General features: G+C 40.8%; 1 protein-coding gene across 1 annotated transcript in view; it reads left to right on the top strand.

Annotated features, from left to right (window-relative positions):
• The window catches only part of PAPSS1 (3'-phosphoadenosine 5'-phosphosulfate synthase 1), a 201,185-nt gene that overhangs the window by 85,230 nt on the left and 98,366 nt on the right, over window positions 1-17,589 (top strand). The window contains exon 6 of the mRNA XM_073602039.1: window positions 9,053-9,166. Within this exon, the coding sequence (XP_073458140.1) occupies window positions 9,053-9,166 (114 nt within the window). The remainder of the gene's footprint in view (window positions 1-9,052; window positions 9,167-17,589) is intronic.

The following is a 17,589-nucleotide window of genomic DNA, read 5'->3' as shown; positions in this document are numbered from 1 at the left end:
CCCTGATCTGTGCTTTTCCCCCGATTCATTTGCTGCCTCGACTTCTTTGCAGGATCAAGCTGGAAAGAAAGCCGGTAATTCTGGTAGCACCAGCATGGCCCAGAAGGTCATGGTACGCAGAGATCGTAAAAATGGCAGTGGAGGGTCCTTGGCCTCTCCCACTAAGGCCAGACCTGCTCTCACAGGGGCCAATATTCCATCCTAATTTACGAACGCTAAATTTAATGGCTTGGCTATTGAAACCCACGTTCTGAAGAAACGTTGGCTTTCCAGGTCAGTTAGCTCAACTTTAATCATTGCAAGGAAACCAGTTTCCAGAGCTATATATTTATAGAGTTTGGAAAACCTATGTTTCCTGGTGTGAATCCAAGGGTTGGCACCCTTGGAGATATATTATAGGCAGAATCCTTGCCTTTCTACAATTGGCCATAGAGATGAAGTTGGCCCTACGTACTATTAAGGGCCAAGTCTCAGCCTTATCGGTTTTATGTGAAAGACTGCTTGCTACGCGTTCTTTAGTCTGAGGTTTTATGCATGGGGTGATGTGGATTAATCCGCCAGTTAAATTACCTTTAACCCCAGTGTTACAAAAACAGCCATCTGAACCATTACAGCATATTCCCTTAGTCCTTCTGACTAGGAAGCTGATATTTTTGGTTGCTATATCCTCAGCAAGGAGGGTTTCAGAATTGGCTGATCTTTCTTGTAAAGAGCCATATTTGATTATTCATGAGGACAGAGTGGTGTTACCCCCTCGTCTAGGCTTTTTGCCAAAAGTGGTTTCAGGCTTTCATCTGAATGAAGATATTGTCCTGTCATCGTTTTTCCCAAAACCATGTTCCAGGGAAGAAAAGTCATTACATTGTCTTGATGTAGTGAGAGCAGTGAAAATCTATTTAAAGAAAACTGCTCAGATTCGTAAGACTGATGTCTTATTTATTCTGCCAGAGGGCCCTAAGAAAGAACAGGCAGCGTCGAAATCCACTGTTGCTAAATGGATTCGGTAAGTTATAATTCAAACTTATGATTTAAGGGGTAAGATTCCCCCTTTTCAAGTTAAGGTGCACTCTACCAAAGCGGTTAGTGCTTCTTGGCCAGTATGTCACCAGGCCTCCTTTGCTCAGATCTGCAAGGCCGCAACTTGGTCTTCGGTCCATACATTCACAAAATTTTATCAAGTGGATGTAAGAAGGAATGAGGATATTGCCTTCGGATGCAGTGTGCTGCGGGCAGCAGTATAAGTCCTCAAGGTCTGGGGGTGCCCTACAGGTTGTGTCTCCCTCCCCTCAAGTAGCATTGCTATGGGACATCCCACTAAGTAAATACTTGAGGCTCTGTGTCCTATGATGTACGATAAAGAAAATAGGATTTTTATAACAGCTTACCTGTGAAATCCTTTTCTTGGAGTACATCATAGGACACAGAGCTCCCGCCCCTCTGTTTTATGGGGTGTAAGTATATTGCCTGGCTACAAAAACTGAGGTACTCCTGGAAGGAGGAGGGGTTATATAGGGGAGTCAAATTCCTGTATTGGGTGTGCCAGTGTCAACATCTGAAGGTAGCTATAACCCACTAAGTAAATACCTGAGGCTCTGTGTACTATGATATACGAATATGAAAAGGATTTTACAGGTAAGCTGTTATAAAAATCCTATTTTTTTTCTTTTGAGAACTTGTCATGGTGTGGATAATAAGTTCTTTTTTTAAATATCATTTGTTCCGTCATGCTTTCCAGATGCAGTTTGGGACTTGGAGCTCACGGAATCTCAACTTCAAGAATTGCTATCCTATTTGGAACTCACCAAGGTGGTGACTACTTTTTACCAACCCCTTCCAAAATTCCATTGGCCAGTGACTTGTGCTGATGCCTGGGCTCTCTAAGGAGGGTTGGGACGAGGCCGCTGAAGTATGTTTTCAGGATGTGATTAGTACAGCTGACAGACTTCTCCAGTTTAGGGGGGCAAAGAGGGGGGATGACCTCTTCCATGTGTGTTGGGTTTGTCCCGTATTGTCTGATTTTGGCTGGATTGATTTATTTTCTTTGAGAACACCCTTCATCTTCCAGTACCTTGGACTTTTGGATATTTTAAATTACTTTGTTCGTCTGACTCACTCTCACATTCTTCTATGCATGCTTTTGTTTTATGCTCGTAAATTGATTATGTTACGCTGTTAAGATGCTGTTACACCTTCCAGTCAACGGTTCTTTTGTTTAGTTAATGCTAATCTGCCCAAGTTTAAACTGATCTAGAAGGGTCAGGCATGTCCTAAGAAGTTTACCAAGATATGGCAGCTGTGGTTGGATATCTGAGTCATTTTGAGGGAGGTTTATTTTGTCCCAACAATCCTAAGTGCTTCTGTACTACTACTTCTGTAAGTATTTACTTTTATGGTTTGCACCTCTGTCTAGGTTGATTATTTGGGGAAATTTTTGAGTATAGCCTCAATTAGCATGACCTAAACCTAGGCATAAAATAGTACCATCATTCAAAATTGATATAGGAAGACAAGGGGACTGTTAAGAGCGTAAGGGTAGCTGCTGAGGCTAGCCAAACATCTACTCCAACCCACAAGTTTATTGGTGGACTATCTTGGTACTGATAAATAGAGATACAATTCTTTAATAAAAAAATTCCATGTTTGGCTAGCCTCAGCAGCTACCCTTACGCTCCTACCCCTCCCCTTGTCTTCCTATAGTTTGAATATTTACTATGTATAGACATGGAGATTGTGGCACAGGTGTGTGTGTGTGTGTGTGTGTGTGTGTGTGTGTGTGTGTATATATATATAGATTTATTCTGGATTTTAGGTACTTATTTCTCACTGGATATTGGTACTGTCACCCATTTTTCTAGGGCTATGTGTAGTCTCTAGGACCTATAATATATTTGCCCCTCTTGTGTGCAGTACTTTTACCTGTTAATATGCATTTTTTGTACCTTCTTGCTTTTTTTTTTTCCTTATTTCATTTTGTGTGTTTCTAAAAAAAAAAAAAAATTTAAGCACCTTTCAAAAAAACAGTGCAAGGATGATCTAATGTTGTAGATCTAGAATGCATCAACCACATCCTGATCATGAGCTTGAAAAGGAACCACATGTAAAATCCTGCAATATAGCCAAAAGGAACAGGTGTGAAAACAGGAGGGGGGTTAAGGACTGTCTGTTCACCTACACATGTTGAAATGTAGGGTCTGCCAGGGCCAGCAAAGTGATATCTGAGCTGGAGGAGACCGAGGGCTAACCCGACATGCGATATCGCCAGGAGGCCCAAATAGAGTCGAAGTTGTCTTGAGTGTCTTTACACGCGGCAATCCACTCCGCTGCCGCCATAATCTCGTAACCTTCCTGATCCTCTCCCCATGGCTGGGAACTATTGGGCTCTTCCAATGTATAGGTAGACGTTTGGCAGCATTGACGAGGTGAGGAAGAACACTAAGCCTATAATGAGAAAGAGGGATGGTGGGGACATGAAGTAAGAAGTGCATCGGGGAGGGGGGAAGATCTATTTATTTATTTTATATGAATTAGCATAAGTATATCGTATATTATTTGGAATTAATTATTAAGGTTGAAATTTGGTTGTTCTAGATGACCTGATGAGACCACTATTACTTTTTGCAGATTTATTTTAGGACTGGATGTTGGATAAATGGTTGCATAATTAACAGAGCCTCAATAGTACACTATCCCATATAGGTCACAGGGTGAGCACACTCCATATGACATTTATCTCACTATTGGGGAATCACTTATTACCCATTTGAGAAGAGTGATCCATTGGGGAATTACCCTTCAGGTGATGGGAATAACTACCACCCATTCATTGCACCTGGGAGGAGTGATTCACCATAGAGAATCACTCTTCAGGTGACAAAAAACGCCACCTGCAGCAATTATCATCCACCTATTGCATACTCACCTGGGAGGAGTGATTCATTGTAGAGGATCACTCTCCAGGTGACGGACAGCGCCACTCACCCCTACATACACACAACCTCGTAGCCGTCCTGATCCACTCCCCGATGGCTGGGAACTATTGGGCTTTTCCAATGTATAGGTAGACGTTTGGCAGCATTGACGAGGTGATGAAGAACACTAAGTTTATTATGAGAAAGAAGGATCGTGGGGACATAAGTGCATCGGGAAGCATGTCCAGAATCTCTGCTATTTGTTCCTGAACATCTGCCCAGAAAGGCAATATCATGGGACAGTTCCACCACATGTGGAGGAATGTGCCTTTCTGACCAAAACTGCTCCAACAAAGGTCAGGGACTGATGGGTAGATCTGAGCTATGGGCTGAAGGAACATGGTACTATCTCGTCAATATCTTTTCCTGTGTTTTAGTGTACAGTCTGGTCACTTTTGAAAAATAGAGCTCATTCTTGTAGGTAAATATTAGATCATAATGAAAAATATATGTAGCTACTTGTAGCTATGAGTGTAATTATAAATTGCATAGTTACGCGCAGTCCCACAGCGAGTGCAAAGACCGAAAAAAAAATAAAAAGAAGGAAGTAGAGTTTAGGTGATCCAAGACTGTCACCTTGTTGTAGTGGCAGTTTACATCTATGATGTCACACAAGGTTTGAAATATCCTGTTAAGTGAACGAGTGCTACTTGAGCTTTATTGGAGATGTAGTTCATTAAATGCTGGGAAGTGGAAGGTGGTCCACCCCTGTGCTAAAGGCTATTAGTGTACTTTTCAGAGATGCTCTACAGAACAAGCCTGCTCTTTATCTTGGAACAGCAAGCACACTCTAAAAAGAGCTTGTGCTACTCGGGAGTGTTTGATGTATGGTGGCGGGGCAGTGTTGTATCTGGAATTCTTAACTCATCTCTTGTACTAATCATTTTCAGTTTCCAATTACAAGATGAAGTTTTGGCCGCATCAGGAGTATACATCATTGGTGCCGGGGCGTGTTTGCTTTTCTTTATGACAACAGTTTCCAGTCTTTCATGTCTAATATTTATTGTTTGCTAAAATGACAGTTGTATTTTTTTTAACCAGACTATTACTGCAGTTGACTTTCTTAATGAAAATGGATCACGTTCTTATGCATTTTGTTTCCTTAGCTGTCTTTTATGTAAAATGCCTCTTTTCAATGTTTCTAGCACCACTAGACCAAACATTAATGTTGCTTTATATAGAGCATCAATCTCCGCCTGGTTTCACAGCTTTTTAAATAGTTACATGTATTGATTTTTAGTTTATTGTTCATATAATAAAACTGTGAACTTAAAGGAGACCTCCAGAAAGCATGCTATTGTTTTTAGGCTAGGTTCACACTGCTGCAGTGCGAATTTACCGCGATTTTACCGCGAATTTACCGCGATTTTACCGCGAATTTCAGGAGTTGGATATAGCTGCGATTGATAGTCTAGCCAATGGAATCATAATGTAAAAAAAAAAAGGGTCTTAACTTCCTGTGTACTTCCTGGTTTTTGTGGAGAGTAGTGTGGTGGAATTCGCACATATGTGAACCATCAATGCGATTCAAGAACGATTTACATTGATGTCTATGGAGACTAAATTCGCAACGCAGTAAACTCGCACAGGACCTTTTTTTCACGCAGGTTATATTCGCAACGCGTCGATGTGAACGGCACTAATGTTAATCTATGTAATTTAAATGACTTGCGAATTTGAGCGATCGCAACGGCTCAAATTTGCAATAGAATTCGCAGCAGTGTGAACCTAGCCTTAAAGTGTGGAGTTACTTAAAGGAGAAGTATAATTTAATCTAACGTGTAATATTACACTTAGACAGAAGTTTGTAAATCAAAGTGATCTCACTCTAAAATACATTACAGCAATGATAAATCATACAAATCCAAATAAAACTGTAGTGTGTGTGTGTGTGTATGTGTATAAAAAAAAAAAAAAAATATATATATATATATAATATATACATGCACACACTACAGTTTTATTTGGATTTGTATGATTTATCATTGCTGTAATGTATTTTAGAGTGAGATCACTTTGATTTACAAACTTCTGTCTAAGTGTAATATATATATATATAACAGTTTAGGGACGGCCCCTTCCTGTCACAACATGACTGCACACCAGTGCACAAGGCAAGGTCCATAAAGACTTGGATGAGTGAGTTTGGGGTGGAGGCACTTGACTGGCCTGACCTCAACCCGAGAGAGATCTGATTCATTCAATTAGTAATAATAAAAATAATTTAATATTTAAATACATTTTTAAATGTATGTTTGTAATTTCTTTACATATATGTAAATAATTATTTAAACATCTATAGTTATTTGCATGACATTGGATCAGTGTTTAGCAGTTCTGTCTGGGTCAATTATAAATTGAACAGTAAATTCATTAAGCTCATTTATAAAATTAAATTGTTCCTGGAAATTGATTTCCCCCCTTTTAAGGCCTTGTTTACCTGGGCAGGTGGGGGGGTGGCTCTGCCATCCTGGGTGGGCGTCATATGACATCCTCTGCTTCCCGGCAGTCCGGGGCGTGCGCCCGCTGTGTCACTCGGGGGCACGCGCCCGATGTGTCACTCGGAGGCCGTTTCTGGCGGCCGCGATGTCCGCCGGCACCCGTGATTGCTGGTCACAGAGCAGGAATGTGGATCTGTGTGTGTAAACACACAGATCCCTGTCCTGTCAGGGTATAGGAGATCGATCGTGTGTTCCTAGTATATAGGAACACCAATCGGTCACCTCCCCCAGTCAGTCCGATCCCCCACAGTTAGAATCACTCCCTAGGTAACACATTTGTCCCCTTGATCGTCCCTTAGTGTTAACTCCTTCCCTGCCAGTGACATGTATACAGTAATCGGTGCAAATTTATAGCTCTGATCGCTGTATAATTGTCAATAGTGTCAAAAGTGTCCGATCTATCCGCCGTAATGTCACAGTCCTGACAAAAATCGCAGATTGCCGCTATTACTAGTAAAAAAAAAAAAAAAAAAAATTCCATAAATCAACCTATTTTGTAGGCGCTATAACATTTGCGCAAACCAATCAATATACACTTATTGCGATTTTTTTTTTTTTTACCAAAAATATATAGAAGAATACATATCGGCCTAAACTGAGGAAGGAATGTTTTTTGTTTTAAAAAAATTTAACATATTATTTCAAAAAGTAAAAAATATTGTGTTTTTTTTTTTTTCAAAATTGACGCTCTTTTTTTTGTTTTTTTTGTTTATAGCGCAAAAAATAAAAACCGCAGGGGTGATCAAATACCACCAAAAGAAAGCTCTATTATAAAAATTATCACAATTTCATATGGGTACAGTGTTGCACGACCGCATAATTGTCATTCAAAATGTTACAGCGCTGAAAGCTGAAAATTGGCCTGGGCAGGAAAGAGGTGAAAATGCCCTGTATTGAAGTGGTTAAGCTGCGATTTAACATGACACTGACCATGTTGTTGCACACAGAAGGCTGCAGTCAGAGCAAGCGTTTTCAAGAAATACATTGTACATGCATGCGTGGGTAACTGCTGATGCTCTGAAACATCTGCATTTACAAGAGTAAGGCAGCCTATACCCACTACTTGCTGCTGTTCAGGCACAGGAAAAGGTCTTCCGTTTTTATGTCATTTTATTGCAAAAACACACAGGAGGGCAGTAACACCTAGTGCATTACCATCACCAGAATTTATTGAATTCAGAAGCTAAAAACATACTCCCAAACATGAGATGGAACAAGCGCATCAAATTAATCTCTAGCCATAGTCATCCAGCCATGTGTGCTGCGGCTGGAAGACTAACGCATTTCGGAAACAGGCCCTCTTCATCAGAGTTTTTGTATAATTTAATGCTGGCCATATTTTCATCCTCTCACTGTCTGTGTGCATAAGGCCTTAATTGAAGAATATATTCTTCATTTTCTGGTCAGTAGTTTTGGCCTCAATGTTTCTCTCACAAAAGATTTTGTTCTTCTTCTTTTTTTTTTCTTTTTTTTTTAGTTCATACTAAGGAATGGACAACAATCTAAAAAAAACATTACAAATCCAGGTTTTGTTTTGTTTTTTCTTTTTTTCTTTTTTTGTATATAGTTTTGGATAGAATGGGGAATGGGTTAGAATTTCTATAAGATTTTTTATTATGTCACCATCAGAGTTTCCCCATTTTTGTTCCTGCATCTACAGGATAAGAAATGAAGTCAACTGGTGTCACCTAGACAAGTAGATACAGAGGGCAACGAGTACTTGACAAAGGTTTTAACCCTTTCCCACCTTACTATAAAATAAGTGCTTTTGTTGCAGTCACTGTCCCCCCCCCATTGTAGAGATTTCCTATTATTCTTGCCCATGCGACACTTTGTCATAGGGGTAGATGAGTACAAAAAAATCCTTCCACTGCAGACCTTGACAGCAGTAAAAAATAACCTCACAGAGGTTCTAACCCTTTCCCTACACTATCTTAAACAAAATGGTTCGAGTTGAGCTCTAAATTGTCCATCTCTGGTTTAAACAAAACACATTGTATATTGTTTTTCTGAGAAAAAAAGCCATTTAAAGTGTATGCTTTCAGTATATTTAGTCTTCAGGAATTTGAAGATGTTTGTTTATTTTACGTTGATGTAATGGTCTCTGTTTAATTTCCAGAACATTGCTTGTTACACAGACTTTGGTGTTTCCAGTAACATAGTGCGACAGAGTGGCTTCTCTTATTATATTGTTTTATGTTCTGTATATTAAACATATTCAGGATGGTGCAGAAACATGAATGCGAAACACGGTGGACCCAGAATGTTTTTCAGTCCAGTGCATTATGAATTTCCCCTGGAGTCCTCTTTGAGTTCATTGGCCGGGCATTGTAAGAATCTGTGTTCTTCCCATGATCCCAGCCACGGGCTCTGTCCAGAAAATATATTCACCTAAACCCACAAAACTCTTGTACTTATTATTATTCTTGAAGAAAATGTAAGAAATATTAAGCTCTAGAGGCAAGAAAAACAATATGAACTTTGATAATGCATGTTGTTTCACCTCCCTTTCTTGATAAGTTAGATGCATCTGTTTTACAGCTGAGAACACTAATTCCTCTCTGATTTTTCCTACGCAAATAGGATATTGTGCCCGTTGATGCATCTTATGAAGTCAAGGAGTTGTATGTACCAGAGAACAAACTACAGCTGGCAAAAACCGATTCTGAATCATTGCCGACATTGGAAATAAATAAGGTAAAAAACTAAATAGGTCGAGACATGGTTTCTGTTTATTTATTTATTTATTTTTATTAAAGGTTATACATGTTCTCTTTGTGTTTCTTGAAATGGGTGAACAATTATTCTGTTGTACAAAGGACATTTGGATATGGACATCAGGACTTAAAATTAAGACCTTACATTATTTAAAACACAGTTTTTTCATATGATTTGGCTGCCATTGCTCTCTATCCCATCTGAAAATGCTTGTTGTTTGGCCCTGTTCATGATTCAGGGGTTTCAGTAATTTGTTTTATGATGTTTTGTAACAAGTATGTAAATAAGGAGTTCTCTCATCACTCTCTAAGCTCCAGATCAGACAATTTGGAAGCTAGAGATGGTCAGGCAGCAAGCCCTCTGAGAAGGAAGTCAGCAGTGGTGGCATACGCATTTCTCTTACCACTGGTTTCTTTAAAAGGCTAGGTCACTTGGCCTTTAGAACCAAACTCCTGCCCCAACCAGTCTATGGCCTTGCTTTCTATTGAAATTTGGACCACCACAACAAAGGTGGATATAGAACATCTCTTATGATTAAGGCCTCATGCACACAGGACGTTTTGCCAACTCTCCTAAAAGCCTTTCCACTTGGCAGCAGCCTTTTTGGCAGGAAAAGCACGTAATGCGTATTAGGCACATTAAGCGCTTGGGGGTAATTAATTTAATTGGCCAGAATAATTTATTCTGGCCATTGAAATTAATGCTCAAACGATAAACCCTCCTGGTGTTGAGGTACATTTACAGGCGTCAATTATTTTTTCTGCCTAAACGCTGCTGGTCCTGGATGCACTGGCAGGGTTTTTTTTTTCTTCTGCCTCTAAACTCCTTTAAATTCTTATTGGTGCATGGACACATGGGCTAACATGCAGGGGTATTTAGAGGCGGGTAAAAAAAAAAATATCACGCCTGATACCCCTAGTAGCAGGTGAAAAACGTCCAGTGTACATGAGGTCTAATAGAAAAAGTTCCAAAAATAAGTAGTATTTACCTTCCGCAAATCCAAAATGTTGATAAGAGGCATGGAGGAGCTCAGCTATGAGGAGATTGATTAAGGGGGGATATGATCAATATATACACATACATAAGGGGTCCATATGGTGAACTTGGCAATGAGTTATTCACTTTAAGGTCATCACTGAGGACAAGGGGGCACCCTTTACGTCTAGCGGAAAAAAGATTTCATCTCCAAATATGGAAAGGTTTCTTCACAGTAAGAGCTGGGAAAATGTGGAATAGACTCCCTCAAGAGCTGGTTCCAACCAGCTCAGTAGATTGTTTTAAAAAAGGCCTGGAGTCTTTCCTAAGCGCTGGTTCACACAGGGGCAACACGACTTACAGCGCGACTTAGCAAGGCGACTTCAGCGCGACCTCAGCGCAACTTCAGCGCGACTTCAGCGCGACTTGAGGCGACTTACAAGGCGACTTCAAGTCGCCTCCAAGACAGGCGACTTTCCAGTGGCCAATCAAACTACAATCCGCTCTGGGGGAGGGAGGGGTTTGCGTGAAAAAAACATCTTCTCTTCCTGTGAAGTCGCTTCACTATAGACCACGATCCGACTTGTAGGCGACTTCCATTGAAATCAATGGGTACAAGTCGCCTACAAGTCGCCTTGAAGTAGTACAGGGACCTTTTCTGAAGTCGGAGCGACTTCAGTAGCGTACATATAGACGGCTCTCATTCACTTACATGGACTTTCAGATGTCAAGCGACTTGGGGCGACTTGAGGTCTGACAAGTCGGATCCCAAGTCGCGGTAGTGTGAACCGGCACTCAATGTACATAATATAATTGGATTCTAACATTTATAGATAAAGTTGATCCAGGGATATCCGATTTGCCTTTTGGGGGATCAGGAAGAAATTTTTTTTCCCCTGCTCTAGCAATTGGATCATGCTTTGCTGGAGTTTTTCGCCTTCCTCTGGATCAACTGTGGGTATAGGATTGTGTATATGGGATTGTATGATTTATTTATTTTTTTTCTCATTTATTGGTTGAACTAGATAGACTTGTGTCTTTTTTCAACCTGACTAACTGTGTAACTATGTTGCGTGGATTGCAAGGGTTTCAAATAACTATCAGTGTTTAGCCTAATGGGAACCTATTTTCATTGCGCTTTTGCAGGAATCTGAATATATTATAGTTGTGCAGACTTGCTAATGAAAGATTTAGCTTTGCCCCCTCATTTAACTTGACTTACTCTACCTGTGGTGATTGTTCAACCTAAAGTGTATCTAAACCCAAAACAAAAATGTAATGCATTACAGCTCACTTTTCCTTACATGTGGTGGCTGAATGAATTACCTGTCCTAGGGTAGCTAATGACTGTACTGTATCAAGGAGGACCAGCATTGTTTTCCTAGGAAGGGAGTGTGTTAGGACTGTACAACACCTCCCCCTGTAACACAGAGGAGGGTTTTGTAATAATGGAAATAGCTGTGAGCGATATTAATTACCTGCAGAGGAAGAGTGTACAGGAATTTATCATTGAAAAAGATTTTTGACTTACCTGATATTTTTTTTTGCATTTGTTGAAGATATAAAAAATATCAGACTTCGAGTAAGCTATCACCCTCTGACTGAGACTGAACTGTCTGACAGAGGTGATATAAGTAAAGCTGAATAAATATTGCCTAATGCTCCGTACACACGGTTGGATTTTCCGATGGAAAATGTCCGATCGGAGCGTGTTGTCAGAAATTCCGACCGTGTGTGGGCTCCATCGGACATTTTCCATCGGATTTTCCGACACACAAAGTTGGAGAGCAGGAGATAAAATTTTCCGACAACAAAATCCGTTGTCGGAAATTCCGATCGTGTGTACACAAATCCGACGGACAAAGTGCCACGCATGCTCAGAATAAATAAAGAGATGAAAGCTATTGGCCACTGCCCCGGTTATAGTCCCGACGTACGTGTTTTACGTCACCGCGTTTAGAACGATCGGATTTTCCGACAACTTTGTGCGACCGTGTGTAGACAAAACACATTTGAGCCAACATCCGTCAGAAAAAATCCTAGGATTTTGTTGTCGGAATGTCCGAACAAAGTCCGACTGTGTGTACGCCCTATTTCAGTTTTATAATAGTTTAGGAAAGACTATTCATATTTTCATGTGAAACCTTATTATGACTGGTTCTCTTTAACTTTGTAATAGTGTTCACAAAATGTAATGTGTAATGGTCAATTTTAGGTAAACGAAATTCCTTTGCAAGGATTTTGGCAGAAGTTTTGTACATATATACCTTTCATTGTTCTGAAGAAATAGCTGCTTGTTTCACTCTGTCAATTCCATCTAAGCAAATCTTGGTTTTCTAGTGAGAAAATCTGAAGGACAGGTTTCCTTTTAAAGACAAGCATAGGGGCCCATTTGCAATGGTCACGTGTGTTACTGTGTCCTAAGCTCTCTGTTCTGACCGCTGTCCACAGTTTGATTTCCTGCTTTCCACTGGCCCTTTCGTCTCACACCCTTCCTCCTACCTATGTAGAGAGATGTTTTCTGTTGGCATGTCTGATTTTATGGGCAGGATTCTGTCCTTTTTGAGGCCGTAGATCACATCAATCACAAACGAGCCTTTTCTCTCTCCCCTTCTGAGTCTCTGACTGTGCCCTTTGCAGCTGTAGCGCTGCTTGAAGAAGAGGTAGGTGAAGAAAATTCCCCCCTGCCCTATTCGTCTATAGGAAAGAGGTCAGGATGAGATTCATTCAGCTGAGATGTCATCAAAGCTTAAAGGGGTTGTAAACCCTCATGGTTTTTCATCTTAATGCATTCTATGCATTAAGGTGAAAAACATTTTTTAGTGCTGCAGTCCCCCAGCCCTCCTGTTTCACTTATCTGGACGCTGTCATCCTCTGTCCGGGAATGAGCACATCATCTGTAGCTGGTGTCTCATGTCCCGATTGGATAGATTGATAGCAGCGCAGCCATTGGCTCCCGCTGCTGTCAATCAAATCCATTGACTCGGCGCCGGGGGGCAGGGCAGAGTCCTGCACTCTGTGTGAATGGACACAGATGCGGTACTCTGGAGCGCGCCCACATGGGTGTCCACCGAGGAGAGTGCTTCTCCAACATGGACACTCGATGTGGGGAGGAGCCACCAGCGCTACCGTGGGACCCCAGAAGAGGATGTTCGGGGCCACTCTGTGAAAAATGAACTGCACAGTAACATGTTTGTTATTTAAAAAAAAAAAGAGGGTTTACAACCCCTTTAAGATTACCACTGCTACCCTTATTGAGGAGGAACAGGATCCTATCAGATTTGATCACCCCTACCCTCTTTAAAGCTATGAAGTCCACTTCTTGCAAAGTCTATATTGTGTGGTACATGAAATTTTATCCTTGGAATGCATAGTGTTCTTCCAGCCTCGTTTGCACCAGCATCTGGTCTTGAACCTTGGGTGTTCTGTTTCAAAGATGGGTGGCTTCAAAGATGGGTGGCTTCTCATCCCCTACTTACGACCTTTGTGCAGAGTGCCACACACATTTATCCCCCTCTGTGTTCCACATTGGTCCCTAACATGGTTCATTTGGCCCTTTAGAGGCTGCTTTTAAACCTATTGGGTATATTCTCTAGACCAGTGGTTCTCAACTCCAGTCCTCAGGACCCACCAACAGGCCAGGTTTGCAAGATAGCTGAAATACATCACAGGTGATATCACTTGCTGCTCAGTGATTGCAGTATTCTAGTCTGCAACTCCCCAAGGTAATACTTAAAATCTGGCCTGTTGGTGGGTCCCGAGGACTGGAGTTGAGAACCACTGCTCTAGACTGACCTCACTCACACGGCTGAAGGTTTTTTTTTTTTTTTTTACTTCCTGCATTCTATGCAGAAAGGTAAAAAAAACCTTCTGTGTGCTGTTCCCCCCCCACAGCCCCCTCTAATACTTGCCTGAGCCTCCTCTAAATCTAGCGATGTGCACAGGAGCCTCGGTTGTCTCCTGTTTCTCTCTCTTTATTGCCTGAGACACAACGGCAGAATCCATTGGCTCCCACTGCTGTCAGTCACAGACAGGCAGCCAATGAGGAGAGGGCGGGGGCCAAGCATTGGCGCTATGTGTCTTATGGACTTATAGAGCGGGACTCCGGAGCAAGAGTGCACCAGTGCCCCATAGCAAGTAGCTTTGCTATGGGGGCACAGGTCAAGGGGGAGGAGCCAGGAGCACCGGCAGGAGACCCAAGAAGAAGAGGTTTGGGGCTGCTCTGTGCAAAGCCACTGCATTGAGCAGGTAAGTATAATGTGTTGTGTGTGGTTTTTTGTTTTTTTTTTTTTTTTTTTAAACCAAACCTTTAGAGTCACTTTAAGGCTCACTCTATCAGATCTGTCACTGCTTTATGGGCTTTTCAGCATGAGACATCTATTTGTCACATTTGCAAGCCTGCTACGTGGTCTTCGATTCAAACATTGCATTTTTACCAGGTGGATGGTCAAACATCCTTTGGTGTCAGTTTCAGATATAAGGTTCTACAAGCTGCTGTTTAAGTTCTGTCATGTCCTTCTTGACCCCTTTGTTATGTGGGCCTATTAGAATTTGTTTGCTGTGTTTGCCCTCCGTAGGACTGCTTTTGGCTATCCAAAAGACTAAAAATCCTGTGCCATGTACTGTACGACTATAATAGGATTTTTGACTTGTCAATAAAATCTTTGGGAACCGTACACCAGTCCCTCCCCTCTGTTCTTTATGATCTCTCTATTACTTGCTACAAAGTAGAGGATTGTTGGTAGTGGGAGTAGTTTTTTATAGGGTGTGCTTGCAACTTTCTTTGCTTGTCAGTGTCCAATTTTGGCCTATAACTTTTTGAAGTTTTATCAAACACCTTAATCCCTAAAGTTCCTGAGGAAATGGACCTTTGGTTCATAAAACTGCATTAGTAATTTTTCTGCTTCCCCATTGTCAATTAATTGATACTGTATTTTGAGATAAAGGGCCAAGAGAACAAGGTTAAAGTCCCACGAGGAACACAATGGGAAAAATGTGTGCATCACCCTGCACAAAGACCTTAACTAAGGGATGAGAGGCTAAGGTCAAGATTTTTCACTTGTTTTGATCATTGAATGTTTGGGGTGGTATTTGAGTGCTACACCTTCAAATAAGAAATTTTACATCTATGTATGAATTAAAAGTATCACATTTTAACACTGTTGTCTGGTCGAGATATTATCGGTACCCACTATTTAGTTTGTGCTTTCTATATCTCTATATAGTTATTTAAAGTATATCTAAGATTAAGAACAAAAATGTAATCGTGCAGCTTACGAGTTCTTAGATGGGGTGGTTGCATTCATTTTCTTTTTTTAAGGCTAGGTACATTTACTGCAAATACAGAAAAATGCACATGATCCTGTCACGAATCCAGTGTCCTTGTAAGCTCTTGTGTACTCAACTGAAATCAAAAACAAATCAAAAAGCTTTCCTAGCAATCCTCTGTGAATCTGTCTATGTAATGGAGATGAGAAGAGAATGAGGTGTTTGTAGTCCAAATTAGAAGAGCAGCCAAGGTGATGGACAGGAAGCATGATACTGGCAATATCACCAAGTAAAACTAAAGGGGAAGGCCTGGAAAAGGAAACGAATGCAGCCAGCATATCTAAGGACTGGTAAGCTGTATTTCTAGGGTTGCACCAGCATTGGTGCCAATGCTAAGAATTTGCACAAGTATCGGTACAAATGTGCTGATACCTGAAAACGATACCTTCAGGCTCGGTTCTTTCAGCTGTCAGCGGTATTCCCCCACTGACAGCTGAAATATAAACAACAAAAACAAAGCTGATAAAAGCAAAAAAAAGCTGGCCGATATGGGTTGTTAAGGAGCAGGTGTAGTAGAGGAAATCTGGACAGCTGCACTCCAGTGAATAAATGTCTTTATTGAATATTGTTAAAGCGGAATTCCACCCAAAAATTGAACTTCCGCTTTAAGTGTTGGTGACCCCATGACATGCCACATTTGGCATGTCATTTTTTTTTTTTGAGCGGGTACCCTGTTTTTACAGGCACCCAGCTCCCACTTCCTCCCCTGGCGCCGCGGCACTGGAAGGAAAATAACCTCTCCCCCCTCCCTCCCTGCAATCTTTTGGGTCATGGTTACAGGTCCCAGAAGATTGCCCACCCAATCACAGGGTGCAGCGGGCGCCCGGCTGTGAAGCCACAGCCAGGCGCCGTGGAGAGGAGGGGGAGAGGAGCGGGGCTTCATGTGCCCGCATCACTGGACCGTGGGACAGGTAAGTGTCTGCTTATTAAAAGTCAGCAGCTACACTTTCTGTAGCTGGTGACTTTTAAATGGGTGGAACTCCCCTTTAAGGAGCAAGGCCACTGCTTCCTTAACAACCAATAACTCATTCAGCTGTCAGCGGAGTTCCCCTGTTTACAGCTGAAGTGTAAACAAAAGAAACGACCCACCAATTGGATCCGTCAAAAAAAAAAAAGAAGCCTGACAATGTTTATCAACAACATTGCTCAACCGCTAAAACAAAGTTAATAAGAAACATTGTTTCATTTTGTATCCTTCTGTTTATTCATCTACAGATCAAAGGGATGAACTTCAGTCTGCAGATGAAGTCAGTTAAAAGCTATCTGTCAAATAAAAAAAAAAAGTTTTTTTTTTTTTATTTAGATTTTCCTTTGTTTATCCCCTTATTATCCCTTCATTTACTCTAAACAGCCCTAATTAACTTCTTATTTTCCTTCTCCAGTAAATTCATTTTTTGTTCATTTCTATTTTTTAAACTATTAATAATACTATTATTCTACAGGATTTATATAGCGCCAACAGTTTGTGCAGCGCTTTGCAACATGATTATTAATTAAAACTTTTTTTTATTTGCTTTGATCATTAATATTTTTACACCTTTAACATATATCGACACATTTCACATTGAAAAGAGTGCAAAATTGAAAAAATTGTATTTTTCTTATTTGTAAATAACTTTTCAATGCCATAGTGTTATTTTATAACAAATGACAAACTACAGAATAAAATGTGCACCTTTTTATGTGCAGTAACACTATTTATTTTTAAATTAACACTGCAGTTTTTTTTAGTTTTGTTACATTTAATTGTTTAAGGATTGTGAAAAAATATCATTGTTGTAAGACAATATTCAAGAAATATCTTAAGTAATGCCAAAGTTATCGCCAAATAAACAGGTCCATAGCAGAAATGTAAAAATTGCTCTGGTCCATAAGGGCTGAACAGGTGTGAGAGCCGAAGTGGTTAAGGAGCGGGGCCTCTGCGTCCTTAACCGATCACTCCTTCAGCTATCACCGAGGTTCCCCTGCTGACAGCTGACGTGTAAACTAAATCGGCAGGTATCGGTAATTGGTATCGGCGGTACTTGTACTCTCTGTAAAAAAAAAATATGGTATCGGTGCATCCCTAATGCATTCTATAACATTTTTGCTTCTGAACT

Source organism: Aquarana catesbeiana, linkage group LG01 (assembly GCF_042186555.1).
Source record: "Aquarana catesbeiana isolate 2022-GZ linkage group LG01, ASM4218655v1, whole genome shotgun sequence".
In the NCBI taxonomy this organism is placed as follows: Eukaryota; Metazoa; Chordata; class Amphibia; order Anura; family Ranidae; genus Aquarana; species Aquarana catesbeiana.
This window is presented reverse-complemented; position numbering and strand designations above follow the sequence as displayed.